Source organism: Platichthys flesus, chromosome 9 (genome assembly GCF_949316205.1).
Source record: "Platichthys flesus chromosome 9, fPlaFle2.1, whole genome shotgun sequence".
Classification (NCBI taxonomy): domain Eukaryota; kingdom Metazoa; phylum Chordata; class Actinopteri; order Pleuronectiformes; family Pleuronectidae; genus Platichthys; species Platichthys flesus.
In genome coordinates this window covers 20183601-20200771 of record NC_084953.1, presented here as the reverse complement: position 1 = coordinate 20200771, position 17171 = coordinate 20183601, and the positions used below count along the sequence as shown (strand labels likewise).

At 42.4% G+C, this 17171-nt stretch overlaps 1 protein-coding gene across 1 annotated transcript; it reads right to left on the bottom strand.

Annotated features, from left to right (window-relative positions):
• Positions 1–2870: 2870 nt before the first annotated feature.
• Positions 2871–16810, bottom strand: usp46 (ubiquitin specific peptidase 46). The gene is made up of 9 exons (XM_062395932.1): positions 16449–16810; positions 12429–12509; positions 11407–11620; positions 8958–9196; positions 8432–8508; positions 7684–7767; positions 7410–7607; positions 6777–6855; positions 2871–6664 (listed from the first exon to the last, which is right to left on the bottom strand). Exons 1-9 carry the CDS (start codon positions 16482–16484, stop codon positions 6563–6565), a joined length of 1110 nt encoding a protein of 369 aa, XP_062251916.1. The 5' UTR covers positions 16485–16810; the 3' UTR covers positions 2871–6562.
• Positions 16811–17171: the final 361 nt, after the last annotated feature.

The window sequence follows — 17171 nt, the reverse complement described above, 5'->3', positions numbered from 1 at the left end:
CTTATTATTTTCCCTGTTTTTTATTGATGAGCTGAGTGAATAACTTGTTCATCTGATACTCATCACAGTAAACTCCTACTTACAACTGCTTGAAGTCAGAAATATGCAGTTTATCACTTTTATTTGTGACTTGGAAACAGTTGATTCTCTCATCACTGGTCACTCAGCTTGACATTATCCTGGGGACATGTTGAACTTGATCCACACTACATACATGATTCATTGTGGCACCGGGACAAGCAAGTTGTGTACTTGGCAGCTGGAAGTCAAGAAGGACTGACGGGAAGTTAGGAGCCCTCCTCTCTCCAGGGACTTTGCAAAGGAATTTACATCAGGAATCTATTTTTAGAGCACTGCTCCAATAATTGGTGAGAAACACGTTTTTCTTTCCGATGCAGCTGTCACCAAAATAGCCATGAGTAATGACTCAAGATTGGGTTGCATAGTTTTATTTGCTAAAAAAAAACATTGAAGTTGCAGATATAAGTCAAAATAAAGCCATAGTGGAACATACATAGATATAAACATACATTCTAATATAGAAACTATATATACCATTGTGAAATTATAGCCAAATATATACATATATAAAACAAATCCATCTCCTTTTACATAATGGATAAAATACAGTCTACATCATCATGCCATCATCCTGTGTCACTGCACTTTACTCAAGTACATGCATTTTCTTTGTATTTTTATTCCTTTATATTTTTCATTTTATGTTATGGCAAAAGGCAAAACATCTCTGATAAAACTTTGTTGAGACAGAACCTTTAGAGTCATATTTACTCTGAAGTGCAGCACACTGATCTGGAAGTCTGTAACTTTGTTTTCCAGAAATGACCTTGTACAAAAATAGAGCTGACAATAATATAAACTAAATATTGCCTGATAACTATTATTCACAATTAGTTTCTGGGTTGGTGTTACTTCACTGAAACCTATTAAATCATCAGTTTCTGGGAAGATGCTGAGGGTGAAAAAAGCAGAGATTACATGGAAATAATTATTAATCTGATGCTACAAATTGCTTGTGTGTGTGTGTGTGTGTGTGTTTGTGTGTGTATGTGTGGGTGTGTGGCTCTCTGTGGATGTGCTTCTGAGAAGTGCCCTGGGATATTTTCTTAGAAACAGAATCAGAGGTGGTATCATGTCCGGGACCACCTGTGGTTTTTCACTGTATTGTCATTTTGAAATGGAAAAGACAAACCCGGTCAGACTGAACACCAGAGCTGCGCATCGCCTCCTGTGGAGAGAGGAAAGGACAGGATGACGAGTTGAATCAGAGCAGCACTGTAGGTGGTGGATAACGTCTTAACACTGGTTTGATTAATATATTGTGGTTTTGAGGGACATGGTACTCAATTGATTAATAGATAATCACGACAGTACAAAATGTTCTTAACTCTAGTCTTTAAGTGTGTTATTTACAGCAGTATAATTATATATTTATTTATTTACTTTATTGTCTAGTCTGTTTTGTGGATCTGAATCAGGCAGAGCTTTTTCCCTCAGGGACAGTAGGGAATATCTTTCTAATCTGATCTCCCTTTTCCTCGCAATGCTGGTGTTTAGTAAAATGTGACACAAACAAGATCGACGCCTCTGGAAAATAAAAGATGACCGTAAAGATGGACACTAAAACGCAAATAAGGTTGGCCCAAAACCACATTGCAGCAAACTGTGAAGGCTGAGCTGAAATGGATGGTTCTAACATGCAGAGAGGCCCAACATGTAGCCCAGGACCGCTATGGATGGAGGCAGATCATCGATGCCCCTCAAAGTGAATAAAACAAAGAAAATCTAATCTAATCCCAAAACAAGGGTTTCCCTTTTCCTCCAGGGCCCCATGGTAGATCAGTCTGAACGATTTAAATAAATACACCATTTATAGGGAATTGCAACCTGAGGAAACTGTGAACAACTAGAAAATGTAAATAAATCCATTCAAAATATCCAATATTTTGGTTAATCAAGAGGTTTGTTACTGGTTAGATTAGAATGTTCGACTGTCTGATCTGTGTTTGGTCGCTGGATTGGAGCAGACAGTCGGCTGAAGTAGAAAACTAAGGGAGAGGGGAGGTAAGAAGTGGAAGTATCTCCTGACAGGCGCTGTCATTTCCCCCCGAAGTGGATTGGCTGAGGTTTCAGGGTGAATGAAAGGACACGAAGCTGATAGATGTGAAGAGAGACATGTCTAATTTTCAGTGAAAACCAAAACAAACACAAAGCCAGGACATATTGTGAACAGACTTGGAGAGGATACATATTCATAATGAAACTGATCGTATAATATGAATGTTCTCCAGGGAGGGACCTTGTTTTCCAGAGAAGCTGTGATCAAAAAACTCATAATAGACAAGTAATAAGAATAAAGCTTTATGTAGAAAGTTTTTAAGCATATTTTCAGAATAACATTGACACTGAAAGATGAAGAAAACAATATAAATCCATAATAGAATTTCTGCCTCGCAGTTGTGTGCCATAGAGGAACAACAGCCAGGAGTTGATAAATTTGTGATATAAGCATATATAAACTGAATTTGACTTGATTTTGTTTAGTTTGGTTTTTCTTGTTCTGCTGCAGATTGTCTGTCCGTCTGCAGTGAACCTTGTATATTATGTACAGATTATCACAATAATTATTTTATTGAATTTTACTTTTTATTTTAATATTAGTTCATGATAGTCTATTGAATATCTTGTGGTTTCAGGGAGGAGCGTGTTGGACAGAGTAACCAAAGGTGTCATCCAAGATCGCTGCAGACATGACTAAAAATTAAGAGAAATTGTTCTTTTTCACGCTTCACCCTCTTCTACTTGAAAACAACCAGAAGCGGCAGAGGAATGAACAACACACAATCCAGTTATTGATTTGATAGTCATTTTATTGAACAGAAGAAAATATAACTCAAAATGAATGTATTAGACTGTGGTTCTTCATATTAAAGCATTGAAGCTCATCGCTAATAAAGTGCACTTTCAGTTTACAGCCAAAACGGAGACTTGGATTCATCTCCTCCTTCCTTTGCACAACCAGCTCTATCAGATCCTACCGGCTGCAGGACCGAGCTCTCATAGGTAGAACACTGTCACAGTAAGATAAACAGACGGGTGACCAACTGAAGGAAACACCTGCTTATGAGCAGAGCCAAAAGGATAACGATGGCCCCCATCTATGCCCAGAGTGATGAGTGAAATGTTTGATTATGAAAATGAATCAAATGCCATGCCCTTTTTGAACCAGATCTTGAATAAGCAAGATCTTCAAAACACCAAATAAAGGAATATCTTTAGTAAGAATGGCGTCTAGCCCACCAGTAGGGATTTGTAGAATCAACGCTGTGGTGGCCTGAAGCTCTTTTACAAGCTCCTGTTGGACCAACATCTTCCTAAGACACTTCCTGTTGGGTTTTCCTTCTAATTCATCACCCGTCTGTATAAGAGCAAGTGCAACAACTGAGCATCTCAGTGCGGGCGAGTGCATAAATGTTCATGGAAGATCAGCACATGAAAAGTCCCTTTCTTCTCACCTGAGTCTCAAAATATCTCAGACAACTCCGGCTACTGTCTTCTAAGCGGCTCAGTTCAACCCAGTAAAAGAAACAGAGGTGTGTTCCTCTGCACACCGTTCAGATGACTATGTGATCAAGTGATTGTAAATTAGCACATTACTTCTGAACAGGGTTTCATTAATGCTCAGCTAAAATCTTGCACTTTAAAAAAATATTATTTTGTATGTTTCCAGACGTGTTTTTCTACATAATATACATGTACAATTGTGTCTTTACAAAGAAAAGAATGTTCTGTTGGACTGTTGCAACGTCAGTATCGACTCCAGTTTGGCACGTATTCCTCGTGACCTCACCCGCTGACACACTACACGGAGGAGACGGCACATAAACAAGCGCATGAACACCCAGAGTTTCACCGTTGTCACTCTAGATTCTGCCTCTCCTGTTTGGACGCAGACAAAGCAGAAAATTAACTCTATTCCTACCTCTTGATTATAATGAGATGTGTGTGAAATGCTAATTTCCTCTGATGTGCAGCAAACAGGAATGTCATTCACATGAAAAAGGACAAATGAACAGTTCTTCCATGTCGCTCTATTCTACGGGGCAGGTCAACAAACCCTGGGGAAAACATCTACAGTACAAGGGATATATTGTATTACTCAACAATGCAGCTTGAATTTCACCTCTGGAATCCTGGGATTTAGGTTTCAGATGTGCTACGTATGACACAAACACTGACAATCAACATCATCAAGGTCAGAGACAAACCCAGAGAGAAAAACAACACTGTGGAGCAACAAAGGAATGATATTAAAAAAGAAAAAAAGAATGAGAGAACATTGAAGCTATGATCCCAGCAGCTTGTGTGCATTCCACATGGTGAAATGGGGGCATTAACTTTGATATTACGAGCACTCCCACAGCACTGGGTAAAAAAAAAAAATAATCCGAAAACAAACACGTCTACTACTAACATTTAAAAGTCCTGTATATTAGTCTCACTGGGAAAATTGCACACTGAATCAATTCACCTCTTATTGCACTAGTTTCACTTTTTCATGTCAATCCAAAGATTATTGGAAGGTAGTGTCTCGCTTGCATTAGGTCAATCTGTCACATTTCTTTAACATGCAAAAAAAAAAAAGGAAACCGATAAAAGCAACTTTTTTAGCTGTCATATGAAGTTGTGCATTACATACACCACGTCCTTCACACTGAGAGCATCCACCTCACAGTCCTATCATACAGGGCTTTCGAAAGAGCCACGTTACACAAACACCTTTATTATCTAATGGTCCGTCTTAGAAATAATATAGCAATAAATATGTCAATAAATAGGGGTGTTCTATCAGAACATAAAAGTATAAAGATGCAGCTGGTTTGAATGGAGATTTAACTGCGCTCACACTCAAATATAAGCCGTGCTTTTGCCAAGATTTCCTGCCCTGGTTCTCTTCCTCCTCTGTATTTTATGGAAACAGCACCGACAGCAAAAGTAACCAAGAGGAGATTCCCGGGAATATCATTTGCATCACTACACCTGGCAATCTATTGGTTGGCGTATTTTGGCGCAGAAGAAAAAATCTGAGCAGACATGTCACACATGCACAGGAGCAGCATAAGTGCAAGAAGAATAGCTGAAGCTGGAGCGCAGGAGAACTAAGCACTAGCAGGGCTATTTGAGTGCGAGCACAGGGTTTTGAGTGAGAGCATGAAACTAATAAGTCCTTCTCTCAAACTGAAAGACCACACTCTTGCATAAAGATCAAGAAAAACACAACCTTTAAGGGATAATCTACTTAAATATGAATGTCTACTCAGCACTATGCTGATGGAGGGGGGGTGAAGTCTTCCGAGTCCACAAAACATTTCTGGAGTTTCATGTGGAAACTTTGTTGCAGCAGAATCCAATACAATTTAAGTCAATGTTGAGTCCTTCTTCAGACGTAATAAAACAGGAAAAACACAACATGATTCCATACTGCTCCTGTGGTGTCATCAAAGTGTCCGCAAGATCCAACATCCATATTTGACTCGAATAAGGTCTCTTACCATATGTTTTTAGCCCCAAAGTCCAACGGAAGTGGCTAAGCCTGACACATGGTGTAAATGACGTTGTTTCGAATCGAATATGAATGTCGGGGCTTGCGGACACATGGTTGACATCACACGAACAGTATGGAGAAATACCTTGTATTGGATTCTGCTCTGACAAAGTTTACCCCTAAGACTCCTCAAGTGCTTTGTGGACTCAGACACTTCACCCACCCCACCATAGGCATACTGGTGAGTAGATGAGTGAATTCTCATTTTGGGTGAACTATCCCTTTAAGGCTTTCCTTTCCTTTGTAGTGTTTCAGTGTCAAAGTATTGGTTCGTATGTGGTTCGATATAACATCAGCTTTCCCGTTGACACAGTGCAGCTCACAGAACAAAACAACCTCTAGACTGTTAGGTAGTGGTTATCTTGTGACTTCTATAATTAATGCTAACGTATTGCTTCAGATTCTATCTATGCTTTGTATACAGTGTTTGTCTCCAACTTCATTCATGAACACATCAGAAGGACAGTGACCGGGACAATGAGAGGAATCATGTGGGGGAAGGGGACGTTATATATAAATAAATGATATAGTACAATTTCTGACAGCTGTCTGTATGTGCATCAGACCCTTCACCTCATCTCGTTCCTTGTAGAGAATCACCTCCTTCTCCCACTAGTCTACTAATCTACTGTTACTGTCATGCTGTTGAGCATTTTTGCTTTTGTTTTAAAGTGCAGTCCAGATGCAGGTGACTAAAACGCACAGAGAGAAAGATGAAGTACAGATAAACCCCAGAGGCTGATGACACTGGGACTGGCAAAGGAATGGCACATGTGTCAGAGAGGTCTGATGTGGAGGAGGAGCAAGAGGAACAGTCGGAGGAGAAGGAGGAGGAGGAGGAGGTGGAGGAGGGCAGGAGTCTGGGGTCTGTTAGGCTGAGGGTCAAACATACAAATAGTTTCATCCTATTCAGTGTCATCCTCTGTCAGCGCTCAGTCACTCCCTGGACTGGTAGAAGAGGATGTATCCTGACTCAGAGTTCTTGGAGATGTCTGAGGTAAGCCCGTAAAACTCCTCGATGGCCTGGGCGTCAATTTTCTGCAAAAACAGAAGTGAAATGTAATTTATGAACCAAAACAACAGTAAAAGCACAGTCAGAGAGAGAGAAAGAGAAAGAGAGACAGAGAGAGAGAGAGAGAGGGTGACGCACCTCCACAATGTCATCATCAAATAGCAGCCAGAAGCCATGACTCTTCACTATGGTGATGTAATGACCTCTGTTTGGACCACTGAGGAAAAACACAGAGACATTAGGTGAGTCTAGATGTTTTCAGTCATGAAACAATGAACTTGGTGCGGACATTCACTAGTTTGCCTTTCACATATGAACATCAAAGTACCCTAACACAACGTATTGGGAAGAGCATGCAGGAGGCGGGTCTTGACACGAGGAATTCATCCCCAGCTTTAGTTCTTATTTTTCTCAAGTAGCCGACACCTTTATCCAAATCATTTTTTCAGTTTTGCATCCAGTTCATTTCAGAAACATCATCAACACATCGACAAATTGTGAATTCTCTGCTGTATTCTTACATGGGCTCACTCTGACTTTGCATTCTAATTTACAGCTCCTCTGGTTCAGTGCATGCATTTTTGCATAATCTTGCTAACTAACAGACCTTCTTCACAGGTAAAAATAAATATTTTCTTGATTATTGAATACAGAACTGTTAATGTCAGAGCTTATTGAGATGATGTTCATTCACATATTTAGTGCACTAAACTTCATGTGTAAAACAGGTGGGGTGCCCCTTAAATTCATTCTAGGAACAATGAACCGTACCTGCCACAGTGAACCACCACAGCAACTAGATCATACATGCGATCCAGGTTGACCGCGTCACCCGACGTGTTGAACAGACGCAGTTCCAGGGGGAACACCACTCTGTAGGACAGCTTGGTGTAGCGGTGCAGCTGCTCCATGTACTTGAACCTCTTCAGGTGCAGGGCCAGGATCATAGGAAGCTTCTTCACACGCATCCTGCAGAGAAGCACACGCGTGTTCAGTGTGTGTTTGACACATCACAGCGCTGATGTGAGCTCAGTGCTTTACTGACCGTTTCTGTGCTTCCTGCTTGCTGCAGCACGCCTCACAGTAGTATTTGTACTCGCTGCACAAAGTCTCTGTGTTACTGAAGTCCCTAGAGGAGAGAGCATGCCACAGCAGGCTCAGTTATTTACCTTCAATTAACCAGGCAATGACAAGGACAATGACAATGTGGAAGACGGTCGACTGTCAGCTAGGGTTGGTGTTGTTTGGATTTGTTTCTGATACCAAAAAAAAATGGTTTTGGTACCTTAATTGTTACAATTTATTATAAAACGCACACAAAACGACAATCGATGATGACAGCTTTGTTATTGCTAAGGTAAATTGGAAACTAGTATATGAACTATATACTTAAATACATAAAAAAATAAATAAGTAGAAAACTCTAAACATAACAAAATCACATAACTAAAAACGCAAAAGCATTTTGTTGTCATGTCAACTGGAGTTTGAGGTAGCTACTAGCTAAGTGTAGGCTAACATTAGGTGCTGCCAGAGCCATGCATGTGTTGTGTTTGTTTTGCCACCAGTGTTCGGTGTGACGTTAACCAGGGACGTGTTGTCTATGTTCTAGTACAGAGCTCAGGCTCAGAAGTGAGGCATTAAAACCTGCGTTTTGGTTTGGTCCAATAGGATTTCAGAAACCGACCCTACCGTCAGCCGTGTAGCTGTGACTGAATATGCAACAGGGTTAAAAATTCGGAGACCTTGTATTTAGTACACAGTGAACCTAGTGCATAGTAAATAGATATTACCTGAGACAGTGTGTTATCGATGTGTTCTGCTCCACATCCACAGAAAGATCCAGAAAATCCTCGTCTTTGCTGCTCACCTGTAACACAGAGGGAGACTAAACTGTCATTTTCTGTGGCTGAGTCAGTGAGGATAAGCCTGCTGAGCTGTGACAGAGCACGCACGCACACACACAGTCTTTGAAATGCTTATTATGCTGAGTAGATGTCTCCGAACAGTGCATCGCCTCAGTGTTTGCAGGGGTTGTTCAGGGCAACTCGTCCCACTCCTCGCCCTCAAATTTGAGGACAAAGCCTCCGGCTGTCCTGACGTAAAGTGGGTGGCCATAGCCGGCCGGTTGTGCTCACTAAATCAGTTTTTTTTTATTTTTTTTTCCATCCCTCAGCGTCTCTTCAAAGGGCTAATCCCTTTTTCAGACTTATTCAGGAGAGTCAGGGTGATACAGGGACTTTGCAGGAGTGTAGACAGAAAACATAAAATGTTCTAACCATCTAATAGAACTCTATCAAATTAGGCAGGGACACTGACCGTTTCACAGTTGAGGCAACGCGTCTCATTGGTCAGTGTGCCTTGGAAGATATCGTGAACCCATGTGGGCTCTGTCTTGTTCTCCGTCTCTGTCTCCGTGGTGACCGCGGTGCCATTGTTCTTGAGGCGTCCGTTCTGCCTCTCCTGCTTTTTCTCCTCCTGCAGGATGTCAGCCACCGTGTTCAGCAGGTAGTTCAGAAATTCGTGTGCGTCCTGTTGCATGTAGTTGTCAAACAGATCTGGAGTAGGGACATGAACGATGATGATTCATAGACATGTCCAGAATGTACATTAACGTCAAATCTTTTTGGCCCCCATTTGATAAAGGGAATACTTGTCCATTCTGATATTTACATTTCTGGACTTGATATTCCTGGACCTTACAGGCCTATACCAAAGAGATTTATCACACAGAGAGATATTATAATACAGCTGAATAACTGAAATATACATTTAGCATTTTGGGAAACAGGTTTATTTGTTTTCTGTTTATAAGTTGGATAAAAAGATACCTATTTTAAATCTTTCTGCCAAGTATAAGGTTATCATCCATGAGCTTATGCTTTAAGGGTTGGAGCCAATCCCAGCTGACACTAGGCGAGAGGCAGGGAACACCCTGGACACCAATGCATCACTGGGCTGACATATAAACTATGTTCAGACAAGCACTGTGAAGTGAACATTTTCCTGAAATTTGCCGTAGGGGCTGTATATGAGAACGCAAATGTCCAAGTCAGTTGCTCCAGACATTTTCTGGAACTTTTCCTGCAAGCCCCCCTAAGTATATTGGCTGTAAAATGTCAGAGTGAGTCCATGTGAGAAAACAGTAGGAAAACTTGGGGAACATTTAAAGCAATTGTGTGTGTGTGTGTGTGTTTTTAGAATGTAACTGACTCGAAACTGGAAGAAAACAAGAGACGGATTGATTCACTGATGAATAATTTTCGACTTTGACAGAAAAAAAAAATGAAGCACGCCGATGGTGTAATAAACATTCAAGTCTGAAAATATCTTTAGGAGACAAATAATTTTCCATACTCACATCAACACCTGAGAAAATTTAAAGTGTCAAATCAACCCAATTTCCAATCTGCATGTTTGTGGGACAAAGCTCGAGAGCCTGGAGAAAATCCGAGCAGACATGAGGAGAACATGCAAACTACACACAGAAAGACCTTGGTTTACCAAGATATGAACCAAGAATCTTTTTGCTGTCAAGAAACTACTGTACAACCATGCAGCCCAGTATAACATACGTTTAAGCCAATTAGTGAGCGTTAGATGTGCTGAAAGATTCCCCCTGTTTCCAGTCTTTATGCTAAGCTACTTTAAACCGCAATTAGCTATAAATACATTACATACAGAAGTTTAGGGATTTGGTACATAATTCTGGATAGAATTTCATATAATATCTCTCTTCGCTGTCCTTTTCTCATTCTTATAAAATGTATGTGTTATTAACCACATCAATAATCAACAATAATGAAAAGTGGGGATGTAAATAAAATCACAGGCTCCACTGATGCTACCAGCCTTCGTACACGCTCCTATTTGACAGATCTGTATGTGAAAGGTGCAAACTGAGAAGAGGGGGATCGGGGGGGGGGGGGAGAGAGAGAGAGGAGAGAGAGAGAGAGAGAGAGAGAGAGAGAGAGAGAGAGAGAGAGAGAGAGAGAGAGAGAGAAGAAATGAAGAGGCGAGCGGAGAGGAGGCAGCTGACCGAAGCCGGGTCCTAACAGAGATTGCATTGTTCAGTCACATAAAGAGCTTCCTCAATATGGAGAGCAGAGAACAGTCGGCCTCTCTGTCAGCTCGACTCTGACTGACCTTACCACCAGCATACACCTGTCCTTCACCTCAAATATACAGAGCACATTGAACAGGCACAGCTACTGGACAACAACACAGAACCACACATCTCCACTCCCTGACTGCCTGTGAGTGTGGAGAGGTGAACTGTGTGGCTGAGCAAGAACAAACAATAAAACAAAAAGGTTTTTAGAGGAAACGTTTAGAGATGCTTTCATTTTAAAACTTTGAACAAGACACCTACAGAAGTCCATATCCCACATTTATGTAGACCAATAAGACATTTGTAGACATGAACTTCCAACAAATGTCAACAGAAGGTTTTGCTCTGCCTTTCACAAATGACCAGTGACGGTGTCCACCATCAACGTGCAAAGTGAGCGCAGGTCAGTGGGGGAGGGAGGACATGCAGCAGGGGAATACGGCACGGTAAAAGGACACCGAACATGTAATATGGATATCGGTATCCTTTTTTCATGTCTTCACGTCATTTACAATACCACTCACTCTGACAGTTTACTAGGGTGCTGGGACAAATAGTTGTCCGGAGCAACATAATATTTCACAACCGTAACCGTTGTTCAGTGGATCTCTGAAAGCAGCTAATCATAAATGTTTTAACTAAGTATAGGGCTCTTACCGTTCTCTTTCCGTAGGCGGGAGATGAACTTCTTGGGTGGGATGACGCCCACTTTCTTCTTCTGCGTGGCGATGGAGTGGAAGAGGTCGGCCAGGCATGTGAGCAGGTTCTCCTTCTTCTTCTGCTGGGCTTTGTAGGCCAGCACATTCTCCCGGAAAGGCCGGCAGAAGTAGAGAGCCTGGAGCACTGAGTTACAGTAACATGTGTTTCCGAACTGGAGGAGGGAAGAGAGCAGAAGGATACGAGGAGGACAGAGAGAAGGTTTCAGTCCATAAGTCAGTGTAGCTGGGTGAAAAACACATGCGCTCTTTTGTTTTTTCACTGACACTGATATTAAAATGCATCACTTGTCTCCACTTCCTACTATCCAGAAATGAATTTAGATCAATGGGTGGCATTTGGAGCCAGAGTGGTCGCAGTAGCCATTGGATGATGGAGCCACACTAGCAAGATCCCGCCGAGTCATACACTCGACCAATCATGAGTCAGTCTCAGCTGTCAATCATGATGTTTCACCTCATTTTTATGGCATTAAATAACTAATTAAAACTAAATACACCGCAAATGTGTGATAACAGCTACGCAAAATGACAGATACCAGCTTTCAGAAAAAGAACAATTATTTGATGTTTACTTTAACATAACATTGGCTCCTACCCATTCACAATAATGGAGGAGGTGGGGTTTGTGACCTGTACTGCAGCCAGCCATAAGGTGGCGATCAAGGCACTTTGGCTTCACTTTGGTCATCCATCTTTACATATAGTCAATGGTAAATATTCATATGGCAGATGCTTCATCTATTGTGTTGAGAAACCTGGGTGTTCGTGTCAATGCCATGTTGAAAACACACAACATGCTTTGATTGGCCAACAGAACCACAAACAACACTGTTCCATGTAATAAATCATCCAGTAAACACCATGACTCACTGAGCTGCTGGGGCAGTTTGTTTTGAAAAATGACACCAGTGTTCGGTCATTGACCTTTGTTCATGTATGAGAGGACTTAGCGATACTCACGTTGACCAATCCAAAGTAGTGTTCATTGATTGGAAACTGCTCCGGGCCGATGTCTTTCTCCAGAGCAGAGGCATTGGTGCCCTGAAAGGACAAAACAGGAAAAACGTGGGATTGTGCATTATGCTGTCATCATCTCCATCGTCTCATGGGACACAGTTTGCATATTAATGTTTATTTAGTCACGAGGCTGAAACCTAATTTGTTAGTCTGTGTGCAGCCAAATTAATATGGAAATATTGTGTTCCCATCAAACATGCTACTGAAGCTTCAGAGCCCAAGCAACCAGATCAGAGGTTCTCATTGTTTTCTTGAGATAGAAGATAGAAACTCTTCTAGGGACCTCCTAATATACGTCCCTTGAAATAATTTGACAGCCTTCTTTTCCTTACATAAAGAAAGAACAGCACAAGATATAGAAACATGGAAAAGTTATTAAACATCTACTTACTGATTGCACAAACATCTGTCTATGGAATGCATATCTCGCTAACCATTCTACTTATCGGCTTAACACTTGGCATGTGTATTGTAAATAGCCTGAGAGTGTGCAGTGTAGGGTTTTGTGCGATTTAGACACGTGATATGTTCAATATTAAGTCCTCAAATAAACTACTGCAGTGGTAAGTAGTGGCAGCCTGCGGCCAGTTATATCCAGCCTCATTCTCATCATTCTGATAATTTAATTATTTTTATTACACCCTATCGGACAGAAATCTTTAACATTAAATGTTCATGCACTGTACCAGGCCTCGGACAGACACCCAGGGAGCCATAGACACCTCCACCACCTGGGCCACAGCGCCACCAAGCCCGGGGCAACACCCAGTGAGCTATTGACAGCTCACTTTGTGTCTTTTCATACATGTATGGACCTTAAAATAAGGTTATGACTTACAGTTTATACCAGCTCTGTCAGTTATGTACTGCTCCTCTCTGTGTCTCTATTATTCATGCTGCACACCGCCAAACAACTCGAGTGCACACCGCCAGCTGCTCTGGCTTTCCATACCTAGTCTAGGTTTACAACTGTTGTTTATACCCAGTCAGAGTTTACACCTGTCCAAAGACACAGTGTGTGTGCGTGTGTCTGGCTGTCTGCGCGTCAGTGAGAGAGAGAGAGACGTGAGCAGTGGAGTCTGTGTGTATGTGTGAGACGGCCGCCTTGCAATTCTCTATGCAGGAAAAACCCTGGAGCACTAATACATGTTAAAAGTAAACAGACAAGTTTAGAACAGGCTCTGCACTAGTATATTACAAGTATCCACCACATAGATATAGAATATCCCTTTATCAGGATCATTCATTTCAGAACCCAAAATGAGAAGTCTCTTTCTAATAAAGCATAATTGATCAAAAATGATCTTTCCTCTAGAGTGTACAACATCCTGCTCATTTTCATTCCTTTGCTTTCCTAGAAGAAGACTTCCTGTCAAAACAGAAAAAGGATATGGTCTCAATAGGCCGACCCGTGTCTAAAGTCAGGAGTATTTAGCATCTGATTGACGGGACAGAGCACTTATCTGTTGTCAGGCCCTTTTCACATCAGACCTCAAAGCCTTCTCCAAATGAACCACAGCTTTGTGGAGCTAACACACACCACAATTTAATCTGGGGGAAGGCTTTGACTTTCAATGACCATCATTTCTCTCTGTCAAACAAGGCCGTGAATAACCTCTTTGTCCGATTTCCTGCTTCCAGTCTAAGATGCTGCAGCGCGTCCGCAGGCACAAGTTCATGCACTGCCCACATAACCAGGTTCTAGTTTGCCACAGACATTTGTGTGAGACGTGAAGTTTCCACACAACGTCGACCGACAACTGAAGCCACATGTTGACATCTGAGCTCCTCATCATAAAGAGCAGAATGTGGCATCATTTATTTAGAAGGATAAAGAAACAACCATCAAAAGGAAACAAGGCGGATCAGGACGATGTGACCTGTGATCACAACCTGTGGCCACCTGTCTGCGGAGGGAAACATTCAGACTTTGCATCAAGTTCATTTCTTTCTCGAAAACTGAATATGTTTGGCTTTTGGCCTGTTAATAGAAACAAACCGGTAATCCATCAACATTTTTGTATCCCTATATCCTGTCAGGTTTTACACAATTCAATTAATCAATAATTCATTGAATCAATTAGCTGAAGCCCTAATTAGAAAAATACACAAACTAATGTTCTGACTATAATCACCCAGCTTTACAGAGGACTGGAGAACTGTAATATACAATGACACATTGAATGGGACAAAGCCATACTGCCTATATCAACAACTTAGTGATTGTAACTGATTGTGGCTCATAAGGTAGAGACACTAACTAGAAGGTCACAGGTTTGATCCCCACCTTCTCCTGCCAGCATGCACTGGACAAACTCCACAACTGGCAGCTGGCCTGTCAGTGTGTGAATGATGCTTGATAGTGCCCTGTGCAGAAGTGTGAATGGTGACTTGTAGTGTAAAGTGATTTGAGTGGTCGGCATGACTTGAAAAGTTCTGTATGGATATCTGTATGGATTATCATTACATTTGGTCCAGTTAGTTTTGGTTCAACGGTGTAATTTAGGGAGCAGACTTAATTATTTTTGAATGAAATACGTCCTGTCATCATCACCTGCGTGGGCTGTTGTCAATTCCGCTATTGGATTCACTACCTTTTTTTTAATAGAGTGCATAGACATAAGTCGATCTGTTTGAATGGAGAAATGCATGAATGGTCTCCTTCATTCATCTCGTTGCCACAGAAATATCAATATGGTTTTACTACCAACTAAATGAACCTTCTCATTGTAGACAATAAGCCATTCTGTGACCTGATTCAGCTTCCGATTCTATGGTCGATTGTTTGATGCTGTTTCAACTCTCTGCAATTGGCCCAAAAGTCTAAACCATTCAAGAACATGTCTTCATCCTGGGAGCGATCTGTACCGTGGCTCAGTTTGATCTGGACTGAGACCACCTCTTTGGTCGGAAATGACAAGTTGCAGGTCTGGAGCAAACAAGGAAGCTATGAAAGCGCCCTGACTCGAACTAGAGCTCAGGGCTTTAACTACACTTAAAGAAGTGTACTTCTTTACCTCCTGCACTTTGTCTCTCTGAACAGATTTAGCACTTACTTCAAGCTCTCACACTGTAATGAAGGGATTTAATGTTGTCTCTCAGTCGCTTTTGGATAAAAGCATGTACAAAACGAATGGATGTGCAATGTGTGTGTGTGTCATTAGTGCACTCTGGACACTGACACAGGCAGCAGGCTCTTGACAACAGTGTCCTTCTATATAAAGGGAAGAGGCATTAAGCAGAGCCTTATGAGACGGTTCTTAGTGAACACGACGCAAACACAGCTTAGTGCAGATCCCTGCTCTCTACGACCAGGATGTAATGTGATCGTGTGACCAGTCCTCTGCAGCGTGCACGGCCTCATTCACCTGTCAATCATCTCTGACCGCTGCACTGACTGCACGTGGTCTCCGCAGGATGCAACACACAGGGTCAACACCGCTGAGAGGGAGCCCAGTATCAAAGGTCTGAGAGTCATTCATGTCAGGGTTTGAGCACCGGGACCTGATAAAAAACACATCCTCACAGCTTCCACCTGAAAGGAACATGCTGCAGGAGGAGGAAGAAGAGGAGGAGGCTGAACATGCACCCTGCAGGAAGAGGTGGTGGAGGACGAGGATGAAGAGGGGGAAGAGGAGGGAGATAGGAAGAGGAAAAGGGAGGATAAACCCAGCATAAGGATGTGGTGGACGAAGAAGAGCAGGCAGCTGGAGCATGTGTTCTGCAGTAAGAAGAAGAGGGAAAGAAGAAGATGAGGAAGCTGGAGCATGCACCCTGCAGGAGGAGTAGGATGAGCATGAAATGGAAGAGCAGGAGGAAGAAGATGAAGAGGCGGGGGAAGAGGAGAAGGAAGCAGGAGGAGGAGGGGGTGTCACCAATGGACATCAAGTTCAACACAGAGGCTGCAGGCGTTTCACTCACACGCGCACACGCACGCACACACAGACAGAGTGAGTTACTCACCATATTACAAATGGAGGCGATGTTTCTGACAGTCATTTAGTTCACAGTGTCCCCCTCACCACCTTCTTCATAAAACAAACATGATGCGGGAGCGAGGCGACGCGGACGAATGAAGCAGGTTTGCAGCCGCGGCTGGAGGCCAGACTGCAGCCTCCAGCGTCAGAGAGCAGGCGGAGGGACACGGGGCAGCATGCAGCCAGCAGGGAGCAGAGGGGCGGACAGCACTCAGCGTCGAGCCGGCCTCATCGTCACACACGGCCCGGGAACAGCGCAGCTACAGACCGCCGATGCATGAGAGAACCGTGGGGAAGTTCCAGGCAGCAGGTTGTTAGCAACGACCGAGAGACAAGCGTGATGTGCTGGGGGAGAGCACCGGTCCCGCCTATCCCGGGGGAAACTCCACAGCTGATTGGTTCACGCTGTTATCTGTTGATTGACCGGGTGGCAGGACCATAAGCAGACTTGCACGGCTAAGCTCAGTTGAGCTGCAACCAATCCTCGGCGACTCAACGAACAATGGCTTCTGGGAAATGTAGTTGTCTTGTGGGACGTAGCTAAACAGATGAAGGGATTAAATGATTTGGTATTTAATTTAATGATAATCAATGTAAAACTATTTATAAAAAAAAAACCAAAATACAAAGTGACCAAATTCAATCCCAGTCTTTATCAACCATGATTTAAATATTGATTTAACTATGTTCAAAATAAAATTCGATAATG